At 32.1% G+C, this 11404-nt stretch overlaps 1 protein-coding gene across 5 annotated transcripts in view; it reads left to right on the forward strand.

Annotated features, from left to right (window-relative positions):
• The window catches only part of LOC115888865 (rho GTPase-activating protein 20-like), an 89612-nt gene that overhangs the window by 72009 nt on the left and 6199 nt on the right, over nucleotides 1-11404 (forward strand). For 4 of the 5 annotated variants that reach the window (XM_030908730.1, XM_030908731.1, XM_030908732.1 and 1 more), the window contains one exon: nucleotides 10072-10221. In XM_030908730.1, the coding sequence (XP_030764590.1) occupies nucleotides 10072-10221 (150 nt within the window). Of the gene's footprint in view, nucleotides 1-8253; nucleotides 8323-10071; nucleotides 10222-11404 lie in introns of those variants that run through there. The other variant, XM_030908733.1, reaches the window with a different exon arrangement.

An 11404-nucleotide genomic window follows, 5' to 3' on the forward strand; every position in this document is an offset into this window, starting at 1 on the left:
TTTTATATCGAATAAAAATGATTTTTAAATAATGTAATTTAAAATTCCAGAAATTTTTTTTTTTGAAACAGATTTGTGTTATCTTGTGTTTAATCTCTCTTTAATTACTGTTAATTTTTGACTGTTAAGTTTTATGTCAATTTTCAGTAAATAACCTCTAGAGATTAACCTCGCCAAAAAATAATCGATCCCCAGCCGTCTTCGACGCCGTTTTTTTTCATAGAGTAGTGAAAAATGACCAAACTTAACCGCAAAATGACTAAAATCGGCGTTTTCAAATGAATAAAATACAATAAATATTACGTATATGTATTGTAAGTTATTGAACACTTTTAATTATGATTTCTTGTCTGTCTTTCGAAATGTATCCCCATTCTCTATCTACCTAGATCACTAGGCGGTCCCTATAAAACAGCAGATGTGTTCTTTCTACCGGTCAGAAAAACGGTAGGTAGAAAACAGATACTATGGCTGTTGACACGTTCAACGTATATAACGCAGAATCGTGTAAGATATCAACATCTTATAACCTACCTGGTTCGAAAAGAAACGGTACGGCAATAAAAATTCGAATTTTATTAGAGATTCGGGGACGGCATGGCTTATCTGGTTTTATTTGGGATAACTGTTATCGTTGCATCGAACGCCTGGGAATGTTTAGAAGTATTTTCAAATTGTATCATTCAAAACGAAAAAGTAACGAGTAAAATCAACCATGAAAAACATATAATCTGTAAAAAATATATCTGATTAGGGTCCAAGCACAGAACAGATACAAATTGATTGTACCTGTTCTGTGGTCCAAGCAAGAGATATTTTAGAAAAAAATAATTCATTCAACGTTTAAAATAAAAAAATATTTAAATAAAAAGTGTAACGAATAAATTTTCAATTTTCCTAGTTATAGAGACAGTATGTGTCTCATAGAAAAAAACCTAGTTAAATATATTTGAAAAAAATGTAGTATTGTTAAACCTGTTTTGAATAAGTAGGTATTTTAATAGCTAACAGCCTTGGTCTACCATCTACCATTCACATTCTCTGGTTACGATCTTTATTGTAAAAGCAGGACATTTTTTTAAACGAAACCGTAACAATGTTAGAGATGTATCGGTTAGTTGGTTACGTTTACATCGTAATTATACACGTCCAGTCATTGACAGACTTCAAAAAACAAATACAGAAACATAATATTTGGAAACTTTTTATAATTATCTAATGAAAACTTGGTAGTACTCGAATGTGTTCCTACCGTTATTCATTAAATTATCAAAGGCCGCTTCCTAGAAACCGAACTAACCATAAATCCTTTTATACTTTCCTGCGCAAGTTTATATTAGAATGCCGTAAAAGAGTGGCAGAACACATAATTAACTAAAGTTCAACAACACGCACTCCGTATACCGGCCTGTACATTACACCGTTGAAAAAAAAATCGGCTAAATCGTTGCTGTTCGTTTCGAAAAAAACTCATTTTCAGTACTTTTTGAAGTTTTTAAACGTGTTGTAATGATAGTGAAAGTTTTTTTTTGTTTATTTTTAGTATAGGTATATAATTTTGTAGATCTATTGTGTCCCTCTTTCTTGAGTTAAAACTCATCACAGCCAGTTTTACATAAAACGTTAGATGCCGAACGCTTATTTTGCTACTTTTTCGGACTAGTGAAATGGCTTTTCAGGAACACCCTGTATTTAAGGTACATACTCACGCGTATTACTTATTCTTCTCCTCGTCATCAGGACAAATAAAACTTCACGATTTAAATTGAGGTATTATTTATGAACGACGGACACCGTATCGTTTACTTCCCGCTATTTCTAATAAACGCAAGCGTTTCTATTCTCTCTAGTCTCATCATCATCATCAGGGGCCCCAGCATCTCCTCGAAACGATAGATGGATGAACGCCGATGCCTGTTTATTTTACGCGCCTTCTTATACGGGAAAAAAAGAAAAAAAACACGAGAAAATCAAACGTCTATTCCTATCTACCTACCGCATAGTGTTTATGTATTTTCGCTCATGGTGTATATAGGATTTTAATAGGAAATTGTTTATATTGGTGGAGTTTCATTACCACCGATGTTCTTTATTTATTTTATTTGGCTTGATGCATTTCAAAATCCAAGACGTGGAATTGTATAAAGTATATTTTTCAAAATTTATCTCTGAATAGATATATTTACATAAAAAAACATGACTGACTTGCTAGTATAATTTGTAAAAAGGTCTCTTAAGTAGTGTGTAACAGAGCACTACAGGAAGGATTTTTGGAAATTGATTTTAGAAAAAATTATTAAAGGTTGTTTTAAATGATATTAGTTTTAGAATATTGGTCCTCATACAAATTAAAAGTTTATAGAAAATTTGTTACTATCTGATCTAGAAGTAGGAAATTGTACTTAAGAGTTCTTGAAGTGACATCAGTAAATAGCACAAAACATAACAACGTAAAAAAGATCTCTTGGTAAAAATCCCTATGAGTAATAGTTCTCGAGATATTTGCAATAGAAATAATCAATACCTGTCATCAATGACATAAATTAAATATGTTGACTAAATAGTTATTAGACTCAAATCATAAATTTGAAATGTTTTTGTGCCAAAAGTTCAACAGAAACTCTTTTATCATAATTTTTTCGAAGAGAAAATAAAAAAAAATGAAAAGTTCCCAAATTTATCATTTCGGTCAAATAACTATCTACTCAACATATATAGTTTTTGTCAATAATGACATGTATTGACTATTTCCATCCTAAATATCTTGAGAACGGTTGCTCGTAGAGATTTTTACCAAGGAACATTTTTGACGTAAAAATGTATATTTTAGTATATTAATCTTCAAACAAGTTAAAAAAAATATGTAGGTGGCGCCCTCTCCAAGTAGGAGTCATATTGATATCAAAATCAAATTTTTCATGTCAAAAAACACCCAGGCATCAATTTTTATCTAAATATTATAGGTCAGAAATTATTTGGAAAACATCTAAATAAAAATGAAAATTCTACACCCTCTGTATCTCCGAAACGAAGCATTTTAGGACACACATTTATACGAACTTTTTTACTTATTTGCAATATGTTTAAAAACAGTTTCAATCGAAACAAGTTTGAAACGAAAAGACAGTTTGATTTTCGTCTTGTCTTGCTCTGACAACTCTAATTATACTCAATTAGAGCCATTTCAGTCTATCATTATGTCACTTCCACGCATAACGAATCGATTTAAATCACAAGAAAACACCTAGTGCTCTTTTTTCCACTACTGTTTGCAAGTGAAAACACGCGGAAACTCATTAACCTTCCACGTAACATTAATTTCCTTCATTATTTCGCACTAAAACCCCCATTTCCGACGTTTTTTTTTCTTCTTTTCTTCCAAAACGGAAAATAACAGAAATGGAAAGTGACGATAAACAGAAAAGACAATGGCCGATAGATTTTTAACAACAAGGCGACAACAAAAATAAGAACAACGCACACGAGGTGTGTCTTTGTGAAAGCGAAACCGTTTTTTTATGCCCTCTTACATCTGTCGAAGATAGTTATTATATATTTTATGTGACTTTCTCGATAACGGTAACGTACATATAATATTCGAATTTAGATTTGTTGTCGTTGGGACAAATTTATTTTAGAAAATCTCACGTGAGACAACTCACGTACACCAGGGAATCGTCAAACAGATTTTTCAAAATCTTGCGGTATGTGTTTTTTTTTGGGACGACCCAAGACAGGCAGCTTGAATAAGATTAAAAGGTTTTATAGGGAGGTAGATAAATCTCCTATCGATGCTGGGTTATTAGAAACGTTTTATCACTGACAGGTTAAAAGATGAAGGGTCATAAAGGTGGCCGTGTACGACAAAATTAGTTGGTTTATTAGAAAAATTTGTTGGTTGGCGATTTTCGATGTTCTATTCGGAGTAAAAATGACTTTTTGTGCCTCACCTGTATGTCAGTCAAACATACAGCCTCGACACAGGAAGTGTCATTTTTACTCCTAATAAAACAATATACTATTTCCCGAATTTTAAACGATACACCATTTAAAAACAATTTTTACTCAATATAAAAATAATTAACAACTTCATTAAGACCAAATTAAGGCAATAAGCGCCGTTACAAAGTCAAGAGCACTGGCCAAGTAATTGATGTCTATAGGGCTCGACCTCGCCAAAATTATTTTTGATTGTCATTGCTCGGCCGTGTTCGACGCCGTTTTATTTTTCCTCGATCGTATGGTACTTTAAACTATAAACAGTTGGATAAATAGTAAGTAATTCTCGCCGTTCGACAAGCAAAAATAAGACGGGAAGAAGCCGCGGAAAAAAGGGCAAAAATTTCAAAACTTGATTGCTCGCTCTCAAGGTGAGCACAGTGTATTTAATGTGCTTCAAACTAGTATTTAGCAGGGAGTCGGGTCGATTCATTGCGCTTTTTTGCTCGCCGAGTAGTTTCCAGTCCGCTAAACTGGACTGGCCGTTCGTTTTTTTTGCGCGAAACAAAAAAAACGCGGCCGTGTATAGCCATGCTAAATTAAAAATTAATTCTGATGGTGTGCGCAATTTGTTGCAGGTGAGAGGATGAAATTAATAAAGTTAAATTAACAGCTTACGCTTGTCAGTTTATGGGGTGTTATTATTTTATTAACCAAGTCTCGAAAAATTGCCAAAAATCGTTGATTGCTTCTTATTAAATGTCACTCCAAGAACCTGCAGTGGACAGAAGGGCTAACCTGGAAGGGCTATATACAGACGTTACAAGAGCCGGAGTATTTGAGGAAAGACCACCAAGGGCAAGCTTGTGTAAAAATGTGTAGCTCATAAAAGAATAGAAATAATAGAATAATTCAAAAAATGAAATGTTAGGAATACATCTAAGATTACAGGAAAGTATTTTTTTTTCCCAAAGACATGTCCCATTTTTTCCACAGGGTGTTTTGAATTTATTGCAAAAAATAACGTTTTGATTTACCCTGGTATAAACCCACTTAACCGAAGAATATACGCCATTAAAATAATGAAAAATAATGCCAATAAATTTATCTTCACACTGATACCATAATCATAAAAATCGAATTACAAAATAAAAAGTTATGAAACATCAAACTTCCTCAAAATTTTAGGGCGTCGGAATTTTGTACAGGGAAGTATAGTTTTTCTCTCAGTAAAGTAATACAGGTATAAACGAGGGTACAAATCCGATTACAATTTTTGACCACTCTGTATCTTCATCATCATTAAATTCATAAATAAGTATTCTTTTTATCATGAAAAATCATGAATATAAAGGTACAATATATCCGTTAACATTCTTCAGAAATAATATTTTTTTTTACATTTGTTATGGCATCAAAGAAATACAAAGGCCGACTTTGTTTACATCTCTTTTTAATAGTTTCTTCAACAAATGCTTTGCCTCGAGCCGGATGGGTAATAAAAAAAACTTAAAGAATTATTATAACCCCACACACACACACACACACAAACACCAGACGTATCCATTAAAATCCAAAAACCTAAAACGCATATACATACATCAAACTTAATTTCCTAATAAAACGATTTTATTGACCTCTTCGCCTGCCAATGAAGGGAACCACACACGCCACAGTTTGACTGTCGACGGTTGCGGACATTTTATTTAAACTGAGTTGAAAAATATAGTACTTTTTTAAAAAAAATATCAATATTATGTCCCCCTTTCTTGAGTTATAATCATCATACAGTCTCTGGGCTTTGACAAAAGTCAGTATCTGAGACGAGCGTATCACCACAGAGGCAGGACTTATTATTATATTACTTGCCTAATTTTTAAACAAAGTTGAAAAAATTATTCTTTTTTTTTTGGAAAAAATGAAGATATTTTTCAGTTCTTAATTAGAAAAAAATATTACTCAAGAAAAGAAATAAAATAAATTGAAATTTATTCTCCTTATACTAATTGGATTATTCTTGGACACGGATTATTATTATTCTTATTATGGTCATCAATTTGGAAGAGAAGAAAAAAAAAGCTAACGCCAAAACAACAATAAATTTACATCAGAATGCCTTAACGCTCTGCAGCTTTCATTAAAAACTTGTTTGTGTCCTAAAAAGAAAAGAAGAAATTAAAAAAACCACGACTAAAACAAGAAGAAAAGGAAGAAACCCCTCTAAGATAATACGGGTCCGAAATTTTACCTTATGTAAATGTAATTTTCAAAATGTCGAATCGAATGAAGAAGACTTGGATGGTTTGGCGAAATGAATATCTATATAGGAGGAAAAAGGTTAAAAAAACATGAAAAATGTCCTTGTTTTTGGCTTGGCAATATTTAAATTAAGAAAGGATTAATAAAATAAATTCGAGTTGTTATTTTGTTATTCTGAACGTTCATTTAGAAATGATAGAGACTCTTATTGTAATTCTATTGGTTCAAAATGACCAAATAACATCCAATCTCCTTCGGTACTTAACAACTTGTAGAACCGAGGCCTTATCTCGCCCGGTTGTTTGTTGTTCGAGAACGTTGACAAACTATGTCGTTCCCTTATCTGCCAGTTCCTCGGCCCAAAGTACCTTATGGTACCACGAGATGGTACCTGTCTAGACGGAGATATTTGGCTCGTGACCGAAAAATAAGTCGTCTGTATGTCTTTTTTACTTCCGACAGACCGGTGATGTTGCTTATCTCCGAAACACGACATTTTTCAGATAAACGGAGCAATTTGTTATGGTTACTACTTTTATACAGGGTGTCATGTAATACTGGAGACGACAACTGTGTATTTTCCTACTGTGAAACAGCAGAAAAGATCGGTATTTTCTACATGTGTCCTATAAACCTGAAAAAAAACGACAAACATAAAACGACGTCTGTCCACCTAACCCACCTGACCTAATTCCGTTGGAATTTTTATTGTCGGGACGGACAGAAAAGACGTATAATCGTAGAGGCATAAAAAAGACGGGCCGATTATTCTAATAGCGGCTTAAATGCTGAGGATGGGTGCGTGTAAACCTACGAAATCCTATTTTAATGGTACCGCTGCTGATGGTACTTATTTAATCTCGGAACCGAGTTGCGTGTTGCTTACGCAACGGAAACCATATAAGTTTATACCCGGAGGCTAGAACGCACGGGTATGGGTCCTTTATTTTAATTCTGATGATGGTACTACCAAAGTTGTACTGCTTAGACAAACCCTGTTGAGGTTGATGTAGAATGTAAGGAGAATTATAATTTATATCTTATTTTTAGAAGTTTTTTTTCTACTGGTTTATAGAATAGCCACAATCAAAAAAAATGCATTTCTTCGTTATCACATATGCATCGACAAGTAAAAAGAGAAATAAATTAAACAAAACTAATCGTACAAAGGAAGCCATTTAAAAAGAAACGAAACGCTGATGCTAAAATTGAACTGGCGCGTTCAACATCAATTATCCCGTCCCATATGCATTGGGCAGATGGTAGATAAAAGGAAGAAAACGAAGAACAAGAAAGAGACCCTGACAAAGAGGCATCATCGTCTTAAATTATTTCTGCACGCTTTTTGCGTTGTCGAATTTCGTAAAGAGAAAAAAAATTATACGATACGCGCTAATAAAAGTGTCGCTATCAATTTTAGTTTAGGCGATGCGGTTTTGCAAAGGCGTATAGAATCATGTGCATTTATTTAAGACTACACCGAAAAATTTTAATATATTTTTCATAAACTTTTTAGGAATATTATCCAATGTTAGTTGTGTGTATGTAGTACAGGCACAAACAAGAAAAACCTTGTCGTAGTTATGCAAATATTGCTTTACGGTATTCGCAAAAGGTTCGGCTTGGAGATATATTTGCATAATATTTTTAAGAGACTTTTTTCTATACTTTCTTACAGCTGTGTACTTATCCAAAGCGTGCGTTGGTAATAAATACATATTTGCCTGACATAATATTCTCTTTGGAGAAGGTACTATTTTTTTTAACAATAAGAAATAAAAATTAAAAACCTTGACGTCAAAAATCTTATTATCTCTCTCATTTTCTAAGATCATTATTTATCTAATACAAAGTTAAATTGACGAATATTTGACCATATAAAGACACCGAGACCAACACGTAGGTTCGGAACCATCATCTGCCTTATTCCGATAAGTTTGTAAAGGGAAATGCAGTCAATTTTCTTTATCTTATCTCATTGAAAAATAAATTAAAATCTGTTTGTATTTAAATTGGGACTAGTTATGCATTCAGTTTAGTTTTGTCAGCGTGCTAGTGTAGTTTATAGTGATGGGAAAACTTTTTTGTTGGTCTACTAAACAGTCGTCTTACTCAGTTAAAAAAGTCAGTTTGTTTTGATAAATATTTTTTATTGATTTACTTAAATATCGATATTTCATAATAGATATTAATTATATAATGATTGATTTCATTAAATTATAATTATTTTTTTCGCTACAATTTTTTATTTATAAGTTTTTATCTATTGATATAATATAAATTCTATGAATGATTCATAACTCAAAATTGAAAAATCTTTTATTCAATTTGACAACACCACAATTGTTTATTTACAAGGTTGTTAATTCTTTATCACCGTTTCTTTTTTCATTCATACGGTATATATCTCTTCCTCCCTGTCAAAACCCCATTTTTTATTTATTAGACAAAAAATTGTGTCAAATTAAAGGGATCTACTGAGAAACTAAACAGAAAAAATTGCGTGTGGCTGTTCCTAAAGATCCCACTTGAATCGTTTCGACTATACAGGGCCTTATTGACGATGCAAAAATGGAAATGAGCAAGAGGAAAAAAAACGGGCGAAATTCCACTTACAGGCTGCGAATTAATCATTCGAAAAGATTCGTTTTCGGAGATAAAAACCGAATTCTGAGAGAGCCATCTTTTAAACTCAGGACCAGTAGCATATTTTTTTAACAACGATGAATAAGAAAAAAAAGGAGTGTACGAAATTTAGCCACTTGCCCGTTCTTAAAGTCGTTTCAAAAATTCTTTTATCTGAAGTAATCTGAAGAAAAAAATATATAATATACACGGTGGACAATATAATAATGTACACTACATGAATGTCGTAAACTATATACGTATATAAATACAATAATTTTTGTATAGTGTGTGTTTGTGAAAAGTGTTCCTGTTCAGTTTAAAATTACTGTTACGTTTACAATGCATCGTTAAGTATGTTAGTGGGTGAGTTACTCGACGTGTTACATGATAAAAAGAGGAGTACTGGCAGTACTGCCGTAATAATTCAGGTTTCCTGCCGCGTATCAAATCGGAATTAAACGATATACAAGTTAAATTTAAGTCACTATTAAGTCGGAATCGGTGCACGCGCTTATTCCAAGAATTTTTCGTCTAAACGATTCTTCAGATGAGATAAGATGGTTTAAATTAAATTACTTATAAGTTTGTTATTGATACAATATACAATACTTATAAATGTCACAATTAAATATATTTAAAAGTACACTTATACCAATTTAACATCATTGAAAAGCTTTTAAGATATTTAAATAACAGAGAATAATATTAGTACCAAACAGAAAATACACGTGCAAACAATGCGTATTGCATTGTAACGGTACATGTGATATTTGAGACGTATAATTTTGAGTGAAAGTGTCCACGAGGAAACATTGACAAATGGCTAGATAGGTACCCAGTAAGCGATTTAGATTAAACTTGAAATCGATCCATTTGTTTATTGTTGTCTTGTTATTATTCTGGTGCGTTGAAAAATTGCGCTTTCTACCAATTTAATCGATAGCGATCTTGACTTGACTTAGAGCAAATCGATTCGAAATCCAATAAACTATTTTTGTAGTGTCGTGGAAAAACAGAGCAAATGGTCTTAATTGATTGTAATTGCGTTTTGTTATCGATCGACATTCTGTTTCAATTAGTTTCTCACATATGATCAATATACAGGGTGGTCGGATGCTTAGTTTCGGAGATACAGGGCGTAGAAGTTTCATTTTTAATTTCGATTGTTTCCAAATATTTTTTTTATTTTTACTCGAAAAAAATAATCTATATTTTAGAACTTATTTTTTTTCTCTTCATTTTCAGGCAGAAAGATTAGCTGACTATGGCAGATTGCTGGGTGGTTCCCAGCCGGCTTTAGACGGCAGAAGACGAGATTTAGACCGAATTCAAGACCTGTTTCCTCACGATTACCTGGGTCTACATATACCTGAACCGACTTCATGTTACAACATAGTAAGTGTATACGGGAGGGTATAACCCTAGTTAATGATATATAAATAGAACCCTTAATGGGACACCCTATATATTAGAAGTAAATAAAAATTAACTCTGTTAAACTAAGATCAAATAAAATGCTAAAAGGTAGTACTTGAAAAATTAGGCCTTGAAAAATGCACTTTCCTATAATCTAACCATATTGTTAGTATGCGTGCAATGAGAAAAATGAAACGACTAAAAATGTTTTCGTTTAGCACGTTTACTAAACCTTGCCTTTTACTTACTATTTAATGAACAATTTTCTAGGTTAATTATTTATTATGGGACTAATTAGAAGAAACAAAGCACTAGAGAGAAATGCAATCAAATGCTTTTTACTTAAATCGAATTATTTCTATAAATAAATGCACGTGAATTTCAGAACGACTAAATATGTTTTAGATCACGTGACAAACATACGTTTCGTTTAAAATGTATTTTTGTGAACTATATTAACAATTTAGGTGTGACTTAAATGGGTTTGATTATTATTGTATAAGTGAATATTTACATTTCATTTTTTTTTCGATAAAATGCCTATGCATTAGGCGGTATTATACTGTATAATCGAATCGTCATTTTATATGTAAATTTATATGGGAACTCTCATCGATCGTCATTTCCCAGCCTACTGGACGCCGTTTTTTTTTCGGTCATACGGTAGCATAGGAAAATAAAAAGTTCGAAAAAATCTGTTAGAATATTTATGATGAACGAAGATTATTAAATTTCTTTTACCTCACCCTGTATATACCAAGCAATTCGTCGTATTTTAGTACCGATTTCGTATTGATTTTGAAGGAGAGAATACCATAAAATACTTCCAGTTAAAAAGTATCAATAATTTGAGATTTTACTATTATTTTGATGCAGTTTTAAAATATGAAGAAAATTTGACCAAAAATTGGTTAAACCATTCTGTATGGTTTATGACATAGACTGATATCTCAAAACATTTTGAATCTCCCTGTATATATCTAAACGAATAAAGAAAACAAAATTAATGTCAAAATAACTTAATAATTATAATGTATCAAAGCATCAAAATCTATAGAATTTTGTTTTGTTATTAAAAGAAAAATACATGTATCGATATTCCCAATTAAAAATTTAATGATTTCTCGTAAAATATCGTTATAATCATCATCAGGTTGTTGAC

This window comes from Sitophilus oryzae, unplaced genomic scaffold, assembly GCF_002938485.1.
Source record: "Sitophilus oryzae breed Bouriz unplaced genomic scaffold, Soryzae_2.0 scaffold_808_pilon_pilon, whole genome shotgun sequence".
In the NCBI taxonomy this organism is placed as follows: domain Eukaryota; kingdom Metazoa; phylum Arthropoda; class Insecta; order Coleoptera; family Curculionidae; genus Sitophilus; species Sitophilus oryzae.